Source organism: Phycodurus eques, chromosome 6, assembly GCF_024500275.1.
Source record: "Phycodurus eques isolate BA_2022a chromosome 6, UOR_Pequ_1.1, whole genome shotgun sequence".
Taxonomy (NCBI): domain Eukaryota; kingdom Metazoa; phylum Chordata; class Actinopteri; order Syngnathiformes; family Syngnathidae; genus Phycodurus; species Phycodurus eques.
Genome location: NC_084530.1, coordinates 22,202,999 through 22,226,856, shown reverse-complemented (window position 1 = coordinate 22,226,856; position 23,858 = coordinate 22,202,999). Strand labels below are relative to the sequence as shown.

General features: G+C 42.0%; 1 protein-coding gene across 3 annotated transcripts in view; it reads left to right on the top strand.

Annotated features, from left to right (window-relative positions):
- The first annotated feature begins 357 nt into the window (after positions 1-357).
- The window catches only part of dclk2a (doublecortin-like kinase 2a), a 31,214-nt gene continuing 7,713 nt past the window's right edge, over positions 358-23,858 (top strand). For 2 of the 3 annotated variants that reach the window (XM_061678834.1, XM_061678833.1), the window contains exons 1-10: positions 358-1,004; positions 8,008-8,345; positions 18,593-18,722; positions 19,835-19,933; positions 20,010-20,060; positions 20,157-20,239; positions 21,572-21,653; positions 22,251-22,359; positions 23,328-23,385; positions 23,460-23,579. In XM_061678834.1, the coding sequence (XP_061534818.1) occupies positions 590-1,004; positions 8,008-8,345; positions 18,593-18,722; positions 19,835-19,933; positions 20,010-20,060; positions 20,157-20,239; positions 21,572-21,653; positions 22,251-22,359; positions 23,328-23,385; positions 23,460-23,579 (1,485 nt within the window). In that variant the 5' untranslated portion in view covers positions 358-589. The remainder of the gene's footprint in view (positions 1,005-8,007; positions 8,346-18,592; positions 18,723-19,834; positions 19,934-20,009; positions 20,061-20,156; positions 20,240-21,571; positions 21,654-22,250; positions 22,360-23,327; positions 23,386-23,459; positions 23,580-23,858) is intronic. The other variant, XM_061678835.1, reaches the window with a different exon arrangement.

Genomic DNA, 23,858 nt, shown 5'->3' with positions numbered 1-23,858 from the left:
TGTCATAATGACTGTAAAAACTATATTTGTACGAAGAACAATTAATACAAAACAATGAAATGAAAGAGAGTAAGTCGTATGTCGGCACTGTCATAAATGAAGGACCGCCTGAATTGTATTTATTTTATTTTTTTTACTACCTGTCCGCGACCCACCCACGACTCACTTTTGGCTCCCGACCCACCAGTTGAGATCCACTCGTTTAGCGTACAGTACAGTACTTCTCGTGCCATAGGGTTTCAACGGCACGGGCGTTAGGACCCTGAGACGTACGCGAAGATGGGCTTCCCTCCCTTCTCTCCCGCTTCCCTCCCTTCCTGGTTGGCTGGTGCTCCATCCATCCATTGATTTGACAGTTTGACGCTAGCGGTCGCAGAGCAAGCGGATGGATGGAGCTCTCCTCGGCCGCGTTAAAGTTTCTTTCTATCCACTTTATCGTTTTCAGGACAACTGGGATGTCCAAACAAGTGACTTTGGAGGCGTACGGGCTTGTTTTGTAGCTAGTTGGCACAATTCCTCAGTCTGTGTCCCGACCTAAAAAAAAAAAAAGTTGGTTTGGGTTCAAAACGGTGTAAGCAAAGAAGACGACATGTCGCTGAGCAGGAGCATCGAATTCGAGCACTTCGAAGAGCGTGAGAGCAAGCCGCACTGGACGCCGAGGGCTCCGGGCTCCCACGCCGGCGGGGGCGGCGGCTCCTCCCGGGGTGCGGGACTGACGCCCAGCCCGGCGCATAGCGCGCACTGCAGCTTCTACAGGACTCGAACCCTGCAGTCGCTCACGTCCGAGAAGAAGGCCAGGAAAGTGCGCTTCTACCGAAATGGAGACAAGTACTTCAAGGGCCTGGTGTACGCGGTGTCCGCCGACCGCTTCCGCTCCATGGACGCGCTGCTCATGGAGCTGACGCGCTCGCTGTCGGACAACGTCAACCTGCCGCAGGGGGTCCGGAACCTGTACGCCCTGGACGGGGGCAGGAAGATCAGCAGCCTGGACGACCTGGTGGAGGGTAAGGTGACAAAGCAAACTTAAGCGTCATGACTCATGAATGACATGGAACTCACACATTTGGACACCATTTTTCTTTTAGGTTCATCAAAGTATGAGTCCCTTACATTTGGCCCATAATGGCTGTTTCAAACTGCCCCACTTTTTGGGTCCCCGAGACTTTTTCGTGCTAGACCTGTCAACCCAATTTCGTGTCGATTGGTGGAACTGTTTTTATTAACCCCCCTTGCCAGGCCTCCTTTTTCAATGTAATCCGACAACAAAATAACTACTTCCGAACCAAAATGGCCAGCTTCCTGTTCAAGTTGTGGCATGAGTCGTTGAGGCGTTTTGCGAGTCTTGTTATGATAGATGTGTCCACCCAATTTCATGTTGATTAGTGAAACTGGTATGGGGAACTGATTTTTTTTAACTTCCCATGCCCCTTTTTTGTGTGTGGAATTCACCCCCAAAATGTCTGCTTCAAGCCAAAATAGCCACATTCCTGTTGAATTTGGGGCATGGGTCTTTAAGACTTTTGTGCATCTTGTTATGATTGGCGTGTTCACCCAATATTGTGTCGATTGGTAAAATTGGTATCGCAGCCTTGTATTTTTTATATTTTTCCCATCAGTGGCAGCTGGTCAGTAGAGGGCATTAAGGCGCTGCCCCTCCACACATGGTTGTCACCATATTACTTTCCTTGAAGACAAAAAAACCCCCCACAAATATTGATCATAATTAATAATGTTTTGAAATATGTGTCATTTTTTTAGATCAGCAAGATAAATACTGTAGTAGTACTGTGAGAATATTTCCCAAAAATGACAGTCTTTCAAAATGCGGAATCTGTTTGGAATGACCACTTCAACCTGAGTACAAAGCACCAAGAATTTGGAAAATTGGATGAGTGGTCCCAGAGAAATTGACTTTTCTGTGTTGGGAAAAATTGCTTTTTTTGGGAATGTTTTCGTGTGACCTATAGAAAATCTGTTCAGAAAACGGCTTCAAATTTTAGTGAAACAGTCTAACTTGATTATTCCTCAACATGTCTCATCGACCCTTTGGTTTCATTTGCTCCTCGGGAAACCCCTACTTTGTTTGGCTGATATGGTTCAGTTAAAAATATCCACCAATAAACTGGTACAGCCGTAATTCTGAGAGGTTCTTCAATTCGATGCGATGTAATTCTGAGAGGTTCTTCAATTCGATTTTAAATATGACTGAGGACTGAACAACAACCATCATGAATTTCTTTATGGTTATGTTTTGTTGAATGATAACGCTTTTCTGAAATTCATGACCGTTTAATTTGAATCCCATTAAAATAAAATTAAATGTGTTTCGCCTGGTCCTTCATGTTTACTTTCAAGAATTGTACCCATCTTACAAATTCTGCCAGGGTAATCAAACATATGAGCACAACTGTGTTTTCAAAGTTACTAGAAACTGTATGTTTTATCAAATTGATTGGATGCCAGCTCGTTGACGCTCAAAGCCTCAAAAGTTGCACTGGCAGACTCTTATGTCAGTCCAGCCGTATGGCCGAGTGGTTCGTGCTGCCTCACTTAGAATTTTTAAATGTTCCTGTTCAATTTAGGGCAGAGGTCCTTTTTTTTTTTTTTTTTCATGCGTCCTGTTATACAAACATTTCCACCCTATTTTGCGTCGATAGATGAAACTGATATCAGGTTCAGAATGTTTTGTCTAGCTTCCCACACCCCTTTTTCATGGAATTTGTCCCCAAAAGGGCAAATACAAATCTAAGAGGTCGGCCTTCTGTTCAATTGGTCTGTCCACCCAATTTCAAGTCAATTGGTGAATCTGATGTCGGAGGCATTTCCCCCCCCCTAACTTTCCAGCCCCTTTTTCATGGAATTTGCCTCCAAAATGGTCACATTCCTGTCCAATTTCAGGTATGTATTCTTGTGACCTTTTTGTGCATCCTCTTATCATAGGCACATCTACCGATTTGCGTGTCAATCAGTGAAAATGGTGACATGGGCAACACTAAATTGCAAACCTTTTCTGCCATCTAATGTGGGCAGCGCATCACATCATCATTTGATGATAATTTTGAGGGTTCACCATGAAAAAGGGGATATGAGGGCCCAGTCATGGTGCTTACAGCAGTAACTGGCCATAATTCTGTTTGGAAAGTAATTCGTTTTACTATAAAATCTTATTTCCCCAGTGCATTTAAACATCCATCAGCTCAGTGCTTTCTCCAATAACAAAGTCTTAGCCAACTTTGCAAGTTGAACTCACTTTTATGGTTGGTATTAAAGTAGGCAAACCTCTGGACTGCAATAAAAAAAGAGAGCTTTAAAGATATCCAAAGGAGTTCAGATACAGTGTAGGCTGACTACCAACCTCTTGTCCTCTGTCACGCTGCATGAATCAACGTTTTCACACTGCTCAGCAGTTTGCCGCCATTGAGTGAGACCTGTCACCGGGTCTTTTGTGTGGAAACCCAACAGGGACAAATTCACTTGCGACTGGATGGGGTTACTGAGCCGGACATTACTGCTCTGGTGAAAAAAAAACACACAGAGGAGGGGGAGAAGATACACTGTCAGAAAGAGAGGTACAGTAGAAGTCCCTCAAGGTAGAACACTAACACACAACACTAAAGCAATTATTGGACTCCAGGGTAAATCATTGTACCGTGTCTATCACTAAAAAGGTGCGGGATATGTTCCCAAGCCAAAAAGACTAATGTTATGGGTATAAAACCAGAACCGAGGATGGTAATACCCCTATCACAAGACAATGTACCCCTAACTGAATGAAATGAAATGAAATGAAATGAAAATGAAATGCAAATGCAATGAAATGCGTGGTTTCAGAGAGTTATATACACAAACCAATTTTTTTTTGTAGTAGTTAGTGAAAAACTGCAAAGGGATAACAAGCTGCTTTACTAGGCTATGACCCTGCTTTGAATACAAATCCAGATTAGAAACTGATCACTCATCTCCCAGGCCATCTGCGAGAACCAGTAAACTACCAATGCCCCCCCCTCCGCCATCCCTGAGCTAGCATATCTTGATTATTGGGCATGCATGAATCTGCACACTAATTGAAAAAGTGTAATTTGCCAACTTGGTGATAAAATACTGCCTCCCCCAGTGACAATGTAATCAAATATTTATGGATGCTATGGATGGGTAGCGGGGGGCTGTTAATTGTTAAATTCGCCTGTGATAGCTTTGATTCATTTGCATTCCTGGACGCGTAGGGTTAAATACCTCCTGCTCTGGAGGAAGTCTCCAGAAGTCACCCATAACACCATTAAAAAGTTGTTAGATTTGTAGCTAGTTACCTTTTTTTTTTTACCTTATATTTGCTCAAAGTTTGAGCGACAGCACTGAGTAGCCCTCACTTTGTCGCGATGCCCTAGTTCTGTGCCCAGTTCTCATGGTAATTAATGAACCGCCCCTTGAAACTGAGTGATTTCAACCAGAGTGTGACATGGAGATGTCCAGTTGGGTTGTAAGTACTGTAAATCTTTATCCTTTGTGTGTTTTAGGAAGACACCTAGGCACTTTCATGAAGACACTTGGACAAGACACTTGGGCACTGTTTTAAATTGTGATTTAAAACAAAAAAAAGGCATGTTATGTCACCTTAAAGACCAGACTTAAGCAAGTCGAATTGAGGGTGCTTTAACGCTAGCACCATTTAGTCTCTTTAAATCCAACTACAGTCTGTCTTCCACTCCTTTCCACCCTGCACAGTAACTCTGGTGTGGAACAATCATCAGCATAATTCCAAGACAACTCTTGTATGGTTCATTTATGGCAATAGTATGACCTCAATCGAATGCTTTAAGTTTGGACGGCTTTAAGCTATCAAGTGTGAGAACACCTTTGGAGTCTATGCAAGCAAATAACCTTTGGTAGACGCCCCCGAGACGATCAAATCCTGGACTACAGCCTGGAAACGTTTGTTTGTCTAGTCGCTTTGTTTTGGAGGTACCTCTTGTGAAAAACAGCTTTGTGGTTCCCATCTGCCGTGTTGCTTTTGACCGCATCTGTCAGCCACATGAGGACAGCAGTCTGTCTCCCGCGGGTGGAATGCATAGGTGGCGGGAGGTGGGCGTCACCTACCTTTGCGGCACCTGAGATCTCTTCACCTTCAGGGGAATAGACTTGTCACTAGTCCTTACACACACACACACACACACACACACACACACACACACAATATTCTGTGATGATCCTATCCCCCAACAGTTAAATGACAGCCGCAGAATAGTCCCCTGCGTCCTTCTGTGGCCTAGCTATATAATTAGCAAGCTGAATAAAGCCAAGTATCAAGGGAGACGTTGTCACAATGGCCTTCTTGCACCAAGATGCTCTCTTCCTTCCTCCTGACATACATCAGGAAATATCAGAGACTGGATTTCATAGTTTTTTTTTCTGGCACGTGGGTTTTAAAGGATTATACTGTGCGCTGCTTTTAGACTGCTTTCCACATGCACATCACCTGATCAGCGCTGGATTGATCAGATCAGATCAAGCACCACATCAGACTGAACCGCTGCCAGTGTCACACTTTGTCTTTGCTCTGAGGGGGAAACATTTGCGTGTCCACTCCCTGAGTGGAATGTTGGCAGATAAATCTTGCGCTGGATGAAGTCCAGTGCAGTAGCAGAGCAGTGAAAAGCCAAGGCCAATGTTGCAAAGGCCTAGTCTGCCTTTTATTGATGTGGTTCAATACTTGGCCTTCTAATGACGTTCATGTTAGTGCCTGGGTGATCTCCTGATTTGAGGATCTTTTGTTTTCCCACTAGATTTGCTTGTATGACAAAGTTGATTACCCTTTATCGTTATATTAATATGGTCGATGTGGTCGAGGCAGACAGCAGCCCCACACTGAGTTTCGAGCCTTTTTGATGTTTATTACTTAGAGGGAGTTTTCCTTGCCTCTGTCGCCTAGTGCTTGATCATTTAGGATTCATCTGGTGTCTTTATGTGTGATGAGCGTTGTTCCAGACCTGCTCCATAGGTAAAGCACCCTTAAACATTTGCTATGAATTGACACTATTCATCTATCCATTTTATATACTGCTTATCTTCACAAAGAAAGCAGGTAAGCTGGAGCCTATCCCAGCTGACTTTGGGTGAGAGGCAGAGTACACCCTACCGTGGTTGCCAGCCAATCACTGAGTACATATACGCAACCATTCACACTTGCATTCACACCTAAGGACAATTGAAAGCTTTCAATTAAATTTTTGGAACGCGGGAGGAAGCCAGAGTACCTGGAAAAAACTCACGCAAGCATGGACAGAACATGCAAACTCCACACACAGAGGCCAGGGCCTGGATCTGAACCCCCAAGTTCAGAAATGTAAGCTGGATAGGCTAACTGTTAGACCCCAAGGTGCTGCTCTGAATTGTCGCTATATTAATCAAATTGGAATTGGAATTTGTTTGGGTCTTGGTATATAAACCCCAATTCCAATGAAGTTGGGACATTGTGGAGAATGTAAATAAAAATGCAATACAATGATTTGCAAATCCTTTTTTTGTGAATTGAATTTTTTTGTGATATTTTAAATCTTGTGAATTGAATGCAATACACTACAAAGACAATATATTTAATGTTCAAACTGATAAAATTTATTGTTTTTGTAAGAATACGCTAATTTTGAATTTGATGCCTGCAACACGTTCCAAAAAAGATGGTAGCGCTGTGTTACATCCCCTTTTCCTTCGAAACCACATTGTTGTAACGTGCAGAATGTGGCTTGGCATTGTCTTGGTGAAATAAGCAGGGACGTCCCTGAAAAAGATGTTGCTTGGATGGCAGCGTGTTTTACTCCAAAACCCTGTATGTACCTTTCAGCGTTAATGGTGCCTTCACAGATGTGCAAGTTAGCCATGCCATTGGTCACTAACACACATTTATACTGATAACAATCTGGATGGTCCTTTTTTTCTCTTTGGCCCAGAGGACACGACGTCCATGATTTCCAAAAACAATTTGAAATGTGGACTCAGACCACAGCATACCTTTCCACTTTTCATCAGTCCATCTTAGATGAGCTCGGGCCCAGAGAAACTAAACATCAATGACACTATCATTTATTGTGATAGTTTCTGGGAAAATATATCATCCTATAAAATGTGTTATCATGACAGGCTTAACTGAGTGGCCTAGACCCATCAGATTGAGAGTGGAAATAGCTGCGGATGATAAAATGAAAATAACTTCTTCTTGAAGAGGGCCTGATTCCTCTGTAAATCCTAACCAATGCTCTGACACAGAACACTTGAAGCGAGATTTTCCACTTCTCACAATAGATCATTGCGAGACTTCCCCAGAGGTGCGAGGTTTGCAATTGTAAACAAACCCCGGAGGGGTCGTGTCATTGAGAGCTACAAAGTCATTTGGCTGTTGTCGCTTTTCTGTTATGCAGAAAAAGTCCAGCTTACTATTATACCAGCGTACTATTATAACATGTTTTGGTTTCGTAACTGGATCAAACCCTCTCAACCTTTTCTGTGATCTGGATTTCAGGGCATTGTGTGGATTTCTGAAGAGGAAAACTAACTGATAACACTGTTAACCAACGCTAATCTGTGCCGACACTGCAGCTCTGCTTATCTTTTGGCTTTAACATTATTGTGCTTCTGTGTATATCTTTGGCTAAGTTATGGGTGAATAAACTGTGTGGGGGCAATCTGGTTATATTAGTCTTTACACTGATCTGATCGGCTGATCATTTGCATTTTATGCTAATTTTGTGACCGGCTGTAATGTCTTAATTCGGCGATCCAATCCGAAAAGCCACAATTGACACCACCCCCTCAAATTGTTTATAATTGCCTATATTAAAAGATTTAATCTATAAATGTACTACAAATTCTGTATGACTTCAAACTCATTTTACAACATTACCTTTAAAAATAAATGGCTTGGATGATTTGATTTCGAAAAAATGCACCAGAAGTGCACATGTGGTGAAACTAACACCACTAACACTAAATCACTGCCTTTCTGTTGCCCTCCAGGGGAAAGCTACGTGTGCGCCTCCAACGAGCCTTTCCGACATGTGGACTACGCTAAGAACGTCAACCCCAACTGGGCCGTGGGCAGCAAGACGGGCACGTCGCGCTCCCTTTCTTCGCTGCTCTCGCCGAGAGGCGAGCATCAGCGCGAGCCCAAAGACTTCATCAAGCCCAAGTTGGTCACGGTGGTCCGTAGTGGCGTCAAACCGCGCAAGGCCGTGCGTGTCCTGCTCAATAGGAAGACGGCTCACTCCTTTGAGCAGGTTCTGACCGACATCACGGACGCCATCAAGCTGGACTCAGGTGCCGTGAAGAGGCTGTACACGCTGCAAGGCAAGCAGGTAAGCCTCTTCATTCAATGTCTGATTCAGTATTAAGGCTACATTTCCAATATATAAGCAGCCCCGTTTGTCCGAAATGTAGTGCGGTGTGAAATTTTAGCTATTGTTTTGTCCACATTCAAGTCTTGCTTATTTTTCTTATGTTCTATCACAGTAACCGTTATGGATAAATTGTATTTTTCTTAAACACATTTTTTTTACTGTGAGACACACCACAAATGACAAGGACAAAAATCAGCAAGTGTGTGTAGAGTGTGTGATGTACTCCAGATGACCAAAACAGCACACCATACATGTTAGAATATCTTCACCATCACGATTCGCCTCCGCCAAACCAGATTCCTGTTGTAGTACAGGTTTAACATGTCCGATTGTCGGCACAACCATTTTCTGAGAAGATTGGGGAGGAAAAAAATCACTTTTAAAACAGCCCACACCGCAGGATAATCGCTCAGATAATATTTTGGAGACAACCAAAAAGAAATCATCGATATTTGTGTACCCTGCTTAAGGGTCTAAAAATCATGCAGCAATCCTTTGGTGTGTACCGCTTTTCTTCTTTTCTGTCATCATCGTTACCATTTTAACTTTGGTTTACTGTAACCAGTACCCCAGTTTAACATGTATAACAGCCAGAGAAAACAATAAAAGGTTTGGTTTTGGATTCCTGTTCAGATTTTTGAGAATCTAACACATCGATGGCCCAGGTAGCTCTGGCCAGTTCAGTTCGAATTTTCACTTTTAAGTTTAAGTTCAATTTAAGGCTATTATTTTTGACCAATTGTCTTCAATTTGGCCTGAAATCAGCTTAATTTTAGATGATGCTTCACCCCAGATGTCCAAGTAAGCTGAGACCATTCTGAATGTTCTGAACTCCTCTATCCATCCCAGTATGGAGCAGAATAAAGCTACCCGGAGGAGTTGCGTTGATGGCCTGGAAGTAGGTCAACTGCCCATAGCAGACGTCACCATTGTTCTTCAGACTGCAAACTTGACTAACTTAACAGGGCCTTTGTTGGTCACAGCCAAGTAGTGCACTCCATTTTGACCAGTTAAGTAGCAGATGGACGTACTTTCATCTTGCTGAAAAAAAGAAAAACACAGTGAATCATCGGCTTCAGCTGTGTCAGCAGTCTTGGTAATTATAACACATTTAATCTGGTGCACACGCAATTAAACACCACAATCACGTCAACAAGGCACTAATGAAAACAAATTTGAGCCCTCTGTCATGTTTGAGTGTTAAGTTCACCCCCACCTCGTCCCCCTTGTTAAGTCACCACCTTGTTTGCGATCCATCCTGTGACTCACAATGGAAGTCTCATGAAGTGAGTGCTTGAACACATGGGACCACCCCAACCACCCATTCCCAATAATAAAAGATTTACATTGGTGTCCCACCCATCACAGTTTTACATCATAACCATTAAATAACCATAAAGTTAGTCTTCTTATAGTATGTAAGATTAGTGACCACAAGACATCTCAGTCTGAGTTTGTAGATGTTTGTAGAAACATTATGTAGTATCATTGCTGTCATTTATATCATGTAACTCCAAGTTTGTTTATTTTTTTTAGACGACTGCACACAAACAAACAAGCCATTTCAGTGAAAAATGTGCATTGATGATGTTTAATTCCCATGCAAAATGTTCTAAAAATGCATGTAAAGGACTTTATTTTGCCATTGGAGTGGCAATGGATGTTTTCTTCCAATGCTAACATCCTCATTGACATGAACCTGAAAGTAGGATTTTTTTTTTTTTTAATTTCATAATTAATAATAATTCAGACTGACCAAACTGTTACATATGCACTCTGTGTCGTTTGCTTCCTAAGAAAAACAGACTATTGATGTTGCACTTTCCTAGAAAGAAAATATCACATTCAGAAGCTTTTTTTATTGGGCAAATTACTGCAAGCCGTTTGTATTTTGTAAAGGTTTTATTTTTAATGTCCTTAAATGTGTTGCTGGTTACACAAAAGAAAATAACTTTTTTTTTTTTCTTTTTTTTTTTTTTTGCTGCTCCCTCCCCATGCGCTACCGAATGCAAACCAAACTGTGACCTTAAAACCAAAGTACGTACCAAACCCGGGATTTTTGGTATTCCATTCCACCCTTACTCTGAATTGATGACGCTGCTGAATGCACAATTTAGCCGCAATCAGCATCAGGGAAATTTAGTTGAATAACCGTGTCTAGCCTCAATGGAATATACGGTCTAAAATAAAATAGCACAGATTAGAATGTGTGTTATCATATTAGTTTTGTAGTTTTTTAACAATTTTAAGTTGCACCAGGATGTAACTGGCTGTTAGCTATCACTGTCCTCATTCTCGTCGTAGCCTTTGTCAAGTTCTGTCCTCTGAGTTTTTTTGTTTTAAAGTTTTACATGTGCAAATACTACAGTAAACAATACTTTGTTGTAGTTGTCAAATAAATAATCCTAAACATGGTAAATGTATTATGTCAAATTGTTACATTTAGTTTTATTATTTAAAACTTTTTTAACGCGATACTGTCAATGAATAAAACAAAAATGAGCAAATGCATTTTAATTAACGGATTCTAAGGAAACAAAAACTGCTCTGTCAATCAAAAAGAGCCCAAAAAAACATTACAGGACCTTTTGATACTGTAAAAGTTCGGTGAGCTGGATTATAGAATGGAGCTGGCCGCATGCGGGACTAGCGGTACTACAGCAGATAACCAACATTTCATGCCGAGTACATAGTACATTGTTTTGCCTTTCTGAAGATCAACCCATCGAGTCCAAAGGGTGCATTTTATTTTCTTAGAAAGTGAGCTGTGATTTGCTTGCTCACTCAGTCACCCATAAACACTCCACTCACAACACACCCTCTGAAGACTGCCCCCCCCCCCCCCCCCCCCCAGCTGCAGCTTGCCATCTGCTCCTCCAAAAAAAAGAGGGTGTTCCAGCCACCCGGCCCGCAGGCGCCATCGCCACACCAGCCACTACACACACACACACACACACACACATACACACACAAACAGTAGCAGGGTGTCACACACGTGCCCACATGCACCCCCTTCATTATACACTGGGGCTCCATGCCACCACCGGATAATTAGACCAATAAGCTGGAAGGAAGCGCCGAAGCTCAGCTGTCAGGTGTTGAGTGTGTGTGTTTGTGTGTGTATGCTCATGCACGCATAATGCTGCTCTGTCATGACTTCTGCTCTTCAGACTGAATGTTAATTGTGGTTCTTGTCGCTTATTAGCGGCCACTTTTAAGAGAGAACCAAAATTTGTATCGAGACATGTCAAAGAGCCCGTCATTATATCAATATATAATCAATACCAATACCATCAATACCAATGTCAGATTCTGATATTGTCCGACATCCAAGTCTGTGCGATTGAAAGCGTCGAATGTAAAACATACATGTAAATCATTTAAAGTCCCCAGGTGCTTTGCACCTATGGAGCATGTGGGTGTTTCAATACACGCACTTGTCGCTGTGAAAGGTTTCAACGCCCACACTTTTTGTTGCACTCACGGGGATGAGACTGTTTCAACACCCCCACTTTTTCCAGTGAATTTTTTTAGCACCCACATTTTTTCTGGCAATAGGTTTCAGTACCTACACTTTTCGTCACACTCATGGGGTGTGTTAGGTTTTCAACGCCCACACTTTTCCTGGTAAAAGGTTTCAGCACCTACATTTTTCCTTGCACCCACAGGCGATATACTGTAGGTGTTTCAACACCCGCACCTTTCCTTGTGAAAGCTTTCAACACCCAGACCTTTTCCAATCAAATGTTTTAACACCCACACTTTTTGTGACTCCTCAGGGGGATGTGGGTGTTTTGGCATCCACACTTTTCCCAGTGAAATGTTTCAACACCCACACTTTCCTAGTGAAATTTTTCAACACCCACACTTTTTCCTGGTAAAAGGTTTCAACACACTCATTTCTATTTTGCCCCCGCAGGAGATATACTGTAGGTGTTTCAACAGCCACACTTTCTGTCGCACCCACAGGGGATGTGGGTGTTTCAACATGCGCACCTTTACCACTGACATGGTTCAGCGCCAACACTTTTTACGATATGTTTCCACACCCCCAGTTTTCCCGGTAAAAGGTTTCGAGACCTACACTTTTCGTCTCACCCGAAGTGGATGTGGGTGTTTTAATGTTTATTTACATATTTTTTAAAATAGATAATAGCTAGGCAATATCGGTTTCCTGTCCCACCATTAATGTAGAGGTGGAGACAGACGGAGTACATTTCTGACTGTAAGTTCTCAGTATCTCAAACTCAGAAGTTAAACAATTCAGCAAATTGAGGAATGGGAGAGGAAATGAGCCCGAGCAGAGCTAATTGGAACATCTGCTCTTAAATGGCCTCTCTCCCTCTTTTTTTAGATATGTGCCGTCAGTTGTTGATGCTATCACCTCTGACAAACACAACACGCACACAGATGCTGTTTGTTGGAAAAAAGTTCGGCAGTCCATAATCTGACGAATTAATCGCCTTTTTGGGGGGCCTCAACATGACCTAAAACTTTCCAATTTATGTAAACGCAGTTATCCTGGTGAAAATGTATGTATTTAGAAAAAAAAATGGGTGGACCAGTCTTTCGTAATGGGACACACGAGAATGTCCTGAGGAACCATGTTTGAAATGGAACAAGTTATCCATTTTGGTTTAAAGCCGCCGGTTAGAAAAAAATTACACAATGATACCAGTTTTCTGGATTAATTTCAGCGCTCATACTTTGACAAACTCCTACTACAGTGTTCACCCAAAAGAGCTCCAATCGGAAGGATCTATCCCGGACATGTGGTGAAATTTAATTGTAAAGCTAAACTTGAATCGTCTACAATGTCTTTTGTTCAACACAATATGTCACCACAGAGCCACGAAAGGTGACAATATTCTATGTTTGGGCTTCGTTCCTGTTTACATGATATATAATATCATGGTTTTCTGAATAACCGAGGGACCTGTATATGTATGTACCTCAAGAAAACAAAATTTTAGCAAGTTCAGCTTCAAACCATGTCGTCAACCCATAGTTTTGGTTGTTAGCGCAGCATACGCAGGAACTCCACTAACTGGTTTTCCTGGTTTGGTCAAGTGAGGACTCGACTAGTGTCAATTTGAAGCCTCACGTAGGTTCCGAAAGCTTGATGAACTCAGTAACAGTAACTAATGGGACTAGTTCTTGCTCTCAGTAGCTTTGTAGATCAAATAGAAGGCAGATTTTGGTTAGCATGACATTGATTGACCATTGCATCTCCCGTGGACCGCTTTTAACAACGATTCCTTCATGGCCCCAATACTCGGAAGCAGCCCTTGTTTGTCCCTTGCCCACCATCAAAGGGTTCACTTATGATTTGGTCTTCACACTTGACGTTCAGGGTCAATGCGACACGCTGGCAGCTTCAGACAGATTAGCGAGGTTAGCGACGCACAAGGCCACCATCTGATAGTTTTCAGGGCCAAGTGTGGATTAAAGCGCCAGCATTTAGTCCAACAGCCGAGAAATTTGGATGGCCACCCATTGTCGATTGCATGATCCAACTGGAAGTTTTGGGGCATTTTTTTTATCCCTCACTAAAGGTTTGGTAGGCTAAAGTTTTGACTTTACACACTCCAAATATACACAAAAGTCCAGCAGAGTTGCAGAGTGCCAGTTTTGGTTTGGGGGCTAAGTGTGGCAAGGGGGGTGCACAAAGCGTGAAGGGTGGGGTCCAACAACAGGGACGGTGTCTATTGTGTGCTATTGTGTGATGTCAACATCCCTCTCAAACGCTCTTTTCAGGCCCAGTTGGCATCATGTTGGTGAACCGGAACCCCCACCACTCACTCTATTATTACTGTGGTTTGACTACTATCCCTCAGCAAGTTTGAAAGACAAAAGTGAGGATTTCTATTTGCAGCTTGCCAAAATTGAAGGACAAGAAATGCCAATTGGTTGCAGATCCTCTGGAAACATTTATGGTAACTTTCTATTTGGAACCTTGGCTTTCAGTGGAGACTTACCCGACTTAATCCACCTCTTAATACCGTTAGCAAACATTACAACTCTGTACAATAAAATCACTACTATACAAAAACATAATATACTAGCAAATAAGTATCTGTGCCAAGTACAGATCAGAATCAATGTTTATCTAATTACCTGACAAGAACATTAAACATTTAACATACAAGTCATCATATGCACCAGAGATGTTGACTATTAAATTACATTTCGTGCTGATAGCTACAGAATTTTGTTGTTGTTGTTGTTATTTTCTCTTGTATTTGACTGCTTGTCCCATTTAAAAAGGCTGAAAGTCCATTGTTTACTGTGGCTCTGCGTTTTTTTTTTACTTAACACGTGGGACATGTAAAAATAAATTTTTCTTTTCACCCAAAACAGAAAGAAATCAAACACAAACCTGATGAAGTTGAAGTGAAGTGTGCAACTTGGTGAAAATGAGGCCATAGAGTGGCTTTTAAAGACTACAAAGTCGAAAAGATCTCACCCAGATTTGTTACCATCCCACATCATGTGTCCCGCTGTCTTCCTGACCTCCCTTTGCGGTCAGGCGTGGCACAACAACCTCTGGACTTGATATGGTGGAACCCAGCGTCATTCTAAGCAGCGTTACGGCCCACCTTCCTGGTAGAGTGATGGTTAATCCTCGCTGACAAAGATGGCCTCCTTTTGATCCATTTCCAACCTCCAACTGTCTTGTCCATCCAGAACGCGCAGTGATGCTCGTCTCTCATCTGTCACTAACACTAATAACCGGAGATGTTGGGTCTTGCTCCCTTTCAGCGATTAGTTTGCCCACCCTGTGCAGTCGATCAGTCATGTCCTCATTTTTTTTTCTTGTTTGGGTGCATGCTTAGTTTAATCACCAGGGAATGGATAATGATTTGACATGATTGTCGCCTCAATGACGACTTGTACTGGCTACGTTTCCACACCAGTCTTTAACTCTTCAGGCATCATTGCCTTCATAGCTAAGAAAGCACTCATTTAATTGGAACACTAACATAAAATGTCTGAAGTAGCTCAGGCCAAAGTCAGTTTTCTGATGGACTGTGAACAGTATCTGACCATAGATGGCTCGTGGAGGTGGTTAAATCAGGGTCAGTGATTGTATCAGAAGGTACTCATTCAACTTGGTCTTACGAGCAAGATCCTCCAGAGAATTTCAGAAAATTATCTGAAGGTGATTAAGTTCAAGGACCATATCCGAGGGTACGCCTTCAATTCGGTCGGCATTCTGTCAGGTGTCACTTTCAGTGTTTTGTCCTCAAACTATTAACTACTACTACCAGTTAACGCTCCTCTGTTTGAGGAATTCTTGGGCCTTGGTAATCAACTGAATCGGCAATAACACCTTGAATATTTTGCAACTGATTGAACAAATCATCTTCAAACTTACTATTTTACTATTTATACTGTAAAAACTCTATTATTTAAATACCTTTCTGTCCACAAGTAGTTAAGGTCAAGGACTGAATCGGCAGACAAGCTCGAATTCGGTTGGCATTTTGTCGAGCGGATATCTCACAAACTTTTAACTCTTTCCCTTTATTGATTTTCTATGAATGAAAACTCCCAGCGATCTACCAATTTTAGGGGAACTTGTAGTGCAGGTGGCAATGATAGTTTAGTCCATGGTCTGTATTGGGAGTTATATCGTGAACCTTATGCTAGGGGCTCAATTCAACATATTATTCTCAAACTTGTAATTTTTCTTGGTCGGGTACTTCTGTGGGAGCCCCCTGGCTCCTGGGGCACGTTAGTGATGGGACGGGCGTGCTGGCTCGGCTCCCCTAGCGGGAGGAGGGGGCCGAACCAGCCCTTCCTCAGTGTGCCGGCACAGCAACGCCGTACACCAGTTGACCAATATACGTGTGAGATGTTGTTTATTCACTAATGAGTTTCCATAGATAGATTCTATAGGATGAAACCGCTTGTGCCGGGACTACTAACAAGGACGCACCTTGTATTAAGACACAAATCCATCGCACATCAGTTGCACTGCCTTGCAACATGATCCCGCGTCCTTTTGTACCCTTTCTTTTTCTGTCCTCTCTCATCCTGTCCTAATGGTTAGTTGTTGCGTGTCTTCACAGGGTGTCCCCCTGTCCACAAATAAGTATGTTACTCCTTTGTAACATTACTTGTAGTCATGTCTACTACTGTAGATTGTTCTGCTGTGGTTTTTACCCCTAGTCCCCTCTGTCTGCCCTCTCAAACCCTTTTCAGTCCGACTATATTTTTAATAAACATCACAATAATAATAATAATAATACAAAAACATTCACAGACACACAGAGGGAGTATTTCAAACTCCTCTGTTACACAGCAAACCTGTTCCAGCATAAAAGGCATAAAGATCCACCATTCTAAATGACCATGCAAGTGAACAGGACATGTTTCAATAAATAAATGAAATAAAACAGTCTTCAACAACCCTAAGAGGTTTTTTTCTAACCATTTACGATTACCCTAACAACTGTGTCAGTGTCCTCCAATGTGCTATTTTCAGTGTATTCCTGATATCCAAACCGTCAGTTGGGCCTTTGTTGCCATGGCAATTATAACATTTGTTGCCTTGGTGTGGCGCTCAGCTGGCGAATTCCAGTACGAAATTACGCCACCCAGCCCAAGAATGTCAAACATGTCATTGTTTGCTGTGTGTGCAGCGACACAGATCGTACGAATACACTGAAGTAGACCTACTGCATACTCAAGACTTGATTATAATATATACTAATTTGATTTGTAGAATGTTGTAATGTGGTTGTGTTCTGTTTAATAGCATTGGTGAATGTGTACACTGCCCACATTTTCTATTTTAGTCTTCTCACTCCCGCTGCTCCTTTCTAAGTGGAATTTCCTTTTTCAGGACATTTCACACCCACACTCCGCACACCAACATCCTATTATTAAGATGGCATGGTTACCAACATGTGGGGGTGAAACAGTGACTACATCTTTTACAGTTTTTCCCTTACCACTGTTACATGTACAACAGTAGCAGAGGAACCGATATTGATGCTTGGTCATCTTTTCTACAATCACATTAAAAAATCTGTACTCTTCTCCAACAAATAAAAATAAGTTGTTAGTAGCTGCGCGGCAATGTAACAACCCAATAAACACACCAATTTCTACTGGTAGTCTTGAATCAGATTCATTCAAAAACAAGTCACCAACCACAACTCCGCAAATTTAAGAGGAAGTCGTCCATTTTGGTTTGAGCCAGCCATTGAGGGGGAAAATTCCATTAAAAAAGGGGGCCAGGAAAAACTTTGCCCCACATCACCACTTTCACCAATCCACACGTAATTCGGTGGCTATGTCTATCATAACAGAACACACCAAAAAGTCTCATGGACTCATACCTAAAATTGAACAAGTTGGCCATTTTGGTTTTAAGTAAGGACTGCGGGAAAAAAAAATTGCTAACTCGGCTAAGTCAACCACAAAAATTGGTTCATGCAAAGATTTCTGCCTCGAGGCAATAAAAAATATTAATAAAAGCATATTTGCGCCGCCTGGAAGCAATTTGGGTCACTTGGAACCATTTGGGTACTGTCCATGTTGACCGCACAGACATTTGCTGCAGACGGACGCACTGCTGGGCCTGTGAAAAACATTGCCAAAAACAACAGACGAGTGTCTGTAAGTGATTTTCAATACACTATTATATGTGTCATGTACATATCACATGATTTATGAGTGAGCTCAATGGTAGTTACCATTCTTTTTTTTTTCTAAAATGGTAATCGGTAGTGCGCTAATGCTAATCACAAATGCTAACCGTTTAGCAAAGGCTGATTTTGTTGTCTCAAATTCTGTACAGAGTTTATACCATACACTCAGTACCCACATATGCAGTTTAAGGATATAAGTTGAAGATGTTAGTTGCAAAAAAAAAAAAAAACAGATTTCTTTTTTTGGGGGGGGGGGGCAATTACTCCAGTACTCTGCTGAAATATCTATAGGATAATCGATTCGTAAAAAGATTCAGTAGTGACAGCTCTAGTTTTATGCAAGCATTGTCGGTGCATTCCAGGGCTCGTACTTTGACAAACTCCTACTCAGGAATTTCCCCAAATGAGTGTTGAATGAATCAATTGGGTGGAGCCTGACACTAAAATTGGATGACAAATTCGCCATGACAAAGAGGGTGCAAGGGCCTGTTGGACGCTGCTCACAGTTTTAATTACTGTTAATATTCTCATGTTTTGTTCCAGGTCACATGCCTGCAGGACTTCTTCGGCGATGACGACGTGTTCATTGCGTGCGGCCCAGAGAAGTACCGCTACGCCGGTGACGACTTTGCGTTGGATCACAGCGGTAAGGCTTCCACAGCCTTTATGACCGGTAGGCCCTCTACGACTAATTACATACACGTCCATCTGTGTTGTTGTAGTGTTAGTGTTGTGTTATTGTAGCTGTTGTCCAGCCCACCATTGCTGCCTTTCTCCTCACACTATTGCTTGCAAAATTCTTCTTTTATATAGTGGACCACAGAGCATGTAGTGGGTGTGTCTTTGTGGGTTTGTGTTTCCTTTCTTTGTTTATGCTGTGGAGTTGTGTTTCCATAATGCTCAGTTTTGATTGACACTGTGATGATGATATAAATTCATTCATTAATTCGCTGACGAGGGCACAGGAACAGGAAGTGTGGCCTCGAGAGCAGGGATCAGTTTATTTGAGTCCGAAGTGTTGACATTCTGTTGCACATTTTTTCCTTGTTTTATCAGCAGAACTAACAACAGGGGACACACACCATTCCAATCCAAGACAATTCAGTATTCAGTTATGTAAATGACAAAGACAGTTTAGCGTATTTGAAAAATCTAATGTGTGTTTTTGCAAAGATCAATGATAATTTAGAATCTTCAAGAAACCTAATGTGTGTTTTGGTAAACAATGAAGAAGAGTTAACAAAAAAAATATTAGAAATAAATAAATAAATAATATTAATTTAAGACTATTTAGTCTATTATTTCCTCAAGTGAGTCTTCTAGAAACCAAAACGTGTGTCTCTGTAAAAAAAACAAAAAAACAAAAAAAAACAACAAACAAACAAACAAAAAAAAAAGACATTTTGTGTGGGCAATACGCTTTTTTTCAGTGTATTATAAATAGGTAGAAGGAAAATGAAAAAATGTTTTGTTCTTATATAGACCGGTGCCTAGGGAGTGTGAAAATTTTTTACTTGTACTACTCTTGTGTACATTCTAATATGATATGTAATGCTCTAATGTTACAAATTCATATATAAAATCATAATTTTCACTGCTCACCAAGAATCATGGCGGCCTCGCCGTTGCCACCACATTGATATCTTATCATGTCAATGTTATCTGGGCATTGCTGTGATATGCTGTTATACTGTTGACTGTCAGTATTTGCACGCAATCATGGCATACATCTCGATGTATGCCACAAACGTTTGATTTATACTGTATCGTACCTCGAATTGGCAGAGTGCAAAGTGCTGAAGTCATCATACGGTCGTTCCGTCACTCCGAACCGGACTAGCAAGAGTCCTGGACCTTCACGACGCAGCAAGTCTCCTGGTGCAGGTAATCGACACCGTGACACTTTAGCAGGCTATAATGTATTTTGTTCTACTCTCCAATCCAACATCTGGTGTTTCAGCGAGGCGTACGGCCCTCTCCTCCACCGGTCAGTCTCCTGCCAAAACTCCAGGTGAGCTCGGGAAATGCAAACACGCAACAATTGCTAAGGTTCACTTTCCGAGTGTTGAACCTGCAATAAAATAGAGTTACTGCTTTCTTCACTCAGTAAACGGTCACATCTCCACACCGAGGTCCGGCAAGTCGTCCACACCCTCTCCCACTGGCCTCCAAAGCCTCCCTGGTCTCAAGGTAGGAATGTGCATTTTATTTTACTTTTTAATTTTAAAAAAACATGTTGTTGTTAAACATGAATGGCATATTTTAATATACTGTTTAAAAATGTCATTAGTTTTTTAAAATTGAATTTGTATGACAACATTTCTTGTAATTAATTTGGAATATATTTTAGATAAAGATACAATAATTGTAGTTAATATAATAGAAATACAAAATAGCCTTATGCTCATTAGGAAGCTAGAAAATACATTTATGATTGATAAAGTCTGTACTTCTTTGCACCCTGCGGATAAAACCTCTAACTATAAAAAATACAATGCTGCTTTTGTATAGTCTTTTTTACTTTTCACTTTGACGGTCGCTCCTATTTTTTATTTTTTGTATTTTTGGTGAATATGGCTGTTGTGCCAGGATGAGGGTATCGGTGCACAAGACTGCAGTCTTAACCACTTGACCATGGCCGCTCAAAAGCCTACTTCAACAGCTGGTTAATCAGGGGCACTTTATATGGTGGCAAATGTGTGCAGACGCCTATTTAACATGAGCTTGAATAGGATTATTTAATTCTGATGACATTCACATCCACAGTAATAAGGGGATGTGCAACCACATCTCAGTTCATTTTTACTTCCCCTCTGAAAAAGAGTTCTTTTTTTAATTGAGTTGTAGAGGATACAGGTCACATTAATGGTGGAAAAAGTTTCAAATGAGTTATCTGATTCATCATTTGAACAGGGGTGTGTAGACTTTTGAAAATGCTTTGTTTTCTTAAGTCTTAAGTCACTACTATTTTGTATTTACAAAATACAATGACCTAGCATCTGTGGGCAAGAAAATATTGAATAAAGTCAAGGTTACATGTGTTGAGTATATGCTAAATCTTGCAAAATCAGCATAGTCTGAATTAATATTGCTACACAATGTTAGGTAAAAGGCAGAATGCTCTTGACCTACTTAAAAAAAAAAAAAAAATCAATATGGTGCATGTCATGTTTGAGTATTTTCTGGCGCGTGGAAATGCTAATCAGGTTTATCGCTGGATTATTGCTGGTTGCAGACTACGCAGAGTCTAGATTGAGACTACATTAGAAGAGATTGATGCGGCCACTTGGCAAAGACGTCGCCCTTCGTACGCCAAGTCGAGAATTACCGGCGGATTTGAGGATTTAGTGACATGGAAGAGCCCGACCACGACATAAAATGAGTCACTAAATGTGGCCTAAAAAGCATCCAAATGAATGACACAATGGGTTTGACAGACAGGCTGCTGTTGCCACGGTGATTTTAGCATTGATTTATTTTGACGACAAACGTGACGATTTTGTTCCTTTTGGGCTACTGTAGAAGGTTCCGTCACATCACGGCTCAAATTCAAACGTCGGCTGCTCGCTCTACAACCACCAGGGGGAGACAACCGGTCCAGAGGGTACGCCCCCTGTCTCCTCATTTCCTTTCCTTGCTCTCCTCTGCTCCCTTCCAGTGGCCACTTCCTTGTTTCCTCCTTTCCTTTGGCCTTTGTCTCTCCTCTTTTCTTCTTCCCATTTCTCATTTAATTTTCTTCTTATTCTGTGCACTTTTTCCTTCCCTTTCGATACCTTTCCTTGCATCACCTTTCCTTTACTCTCCTTCTATTGTATCTCATTTCCTTTCCTTTATTCTCTTTCCAGTCCTTTCCTCTCATCTCCTTTCATCGCCTCACCTTTACTTGTCTTCCTTTTCTTTTCTTCTTTACCTTTGAGCCCCTCTCCTTCCCTTTGTTTCCACTTTCTCTCATCTCCGTTTCATTGCCATCCTCCCCTTTCCTTTCCAGTCCTTTTCCTTTCTCTCTCCTCCTTTCCCCTTCCAGTCTTCCGGCTGCTTTCTCATTGTCTTCCTTCTTTTCTTCCCCTCCTAACCTCCCATTTCCTCACCTCTTCATCTCCTCCTTCCCATTCTCTCGTCTCATTCTCAACAATACAGACTGACCATCTTGTCTAAACTGTTGTTAATGAAGAATGTGTTGACACACATTTTTTTTCAACAGTGAACGGTAACCATAACGACCAGACCTCCTCCGCCATCCTGGAGAAGTACACGATAGGGGAAGTTATCGGAGACGGCAACTTTGCTGTGGTGAAGAAGTGTGTCGAGAGGTACGCTCACCCAAATGAGCAGCTGTAAATAGCAAAAATTAATAATATTTGCACCCCCACCCGCCCCCAAATGTTTAGAACTCCTTATATTAATAGTTTAAACTAGGGATGCACCGATACCAGTATTGGTATCGTAAAAGTAAAGTAAAGAGAGTGTTCCAATAGACTTTTCCAGGTACAAGCAATGTCAGCCGTATAGAGATTTGCGACTGCAAATTATGCTCGGCAAAATGGATGATTAGCTGCGCTCGGGTGGCGACCGCGCTCCCGCTACTAAGTCGCGACACCGGTGGCCGTCCTGCCAGCCTTCGGACGAGCCTGACAGCAGGTGGAGCGATCATGAGCAGTGTCCCTCACTAACTTTTGAAACGATAATATCGGGATGAGCGAGGCGAGTTTTATTATTTGTCGCAGAGTGTTCCATTCGTTTTTGGGGCAGAACATTGAAAAGACGATCGACCAAAAGTAGTGCAGACTTTGGTGAACCAAGAGCTTTACAAAACCGCTGGAACGGAGAGAGCGGGTGGTGGTATGCACGGTTAGCAGAGGACGACGATAGGGTGGTCTCCAGATAAACACGGGCCAACGAATTCGTCTGCAGGAGTGAAGGGAGGGCCAATTAACCAGGAAATACAGTTCACAGTGGTGGCTGTTCATAATATGGCAAAGCGACGTAGCGCTAGCGTAGCGACAGGAGTGGTGCACGTGTCTCTGTCCTGACTACTCACTACAATATGACTAAAGTAACCTAGAGATAGTGTACCATTCAGTTAGTTGTTGTAGTAGTATCGCAGTGAGTTTCCCCTCAAGGAAAAATTAAGTTCTGCAAGCTCTTTGCTGAGTCTTTGCACTGAGTTGTCTAATTCTACTTTCGCTCCATTAACCTCCTCTTTGTTCCCTGGTGAGCTCGTCACATGCTTTTCTTTTTACGATTATGGCCGCCATCTAATTGCGGCGTGTCTGCTCAGGTCCACAGGAAGAGAGTTTGCCCTGAAGATCATCGACAAGGCCAAGTGTCGTGGCAAGGTAGCTCGTGATTTTTTAAAAAATTGGAATTATTTAGTATTCATTCTTGGTCCTGACTTGAATCTTTTTGGCAGGAGCACCTGATAGAGAATGAGGTGTCTGTGCTCAGGCGGGTGAAGCACCCCAACATCATCATGCTGGTGGAGGAGGTGGACACGCCCTCGGAGCTGTGTCTCGTCATGGAGCTGGTCAAGGTACAATTGTGTTTGTGTTTTATGTTTAATACAGAGCAGTGACTCAGTTGCAAAATGTACATATAGTAAACCCCCGCATAGTCCAGATCAGGCATTCTCAAATTAGCTTTTTTTTTTTTTTTTTTTTGGGGGGGGGGGGGCAACCTATCTTCCGTTATTCGCAGAAATCTCAGTTAGTTGCAGTTTTTGGACTCATGCCAAAGCAATGAAAGTATTACTTTGGCGCCATCTAGTGGATTCTTGGTGTTGATGTTAGCTTGAATTCATTGAGTGTTTTTT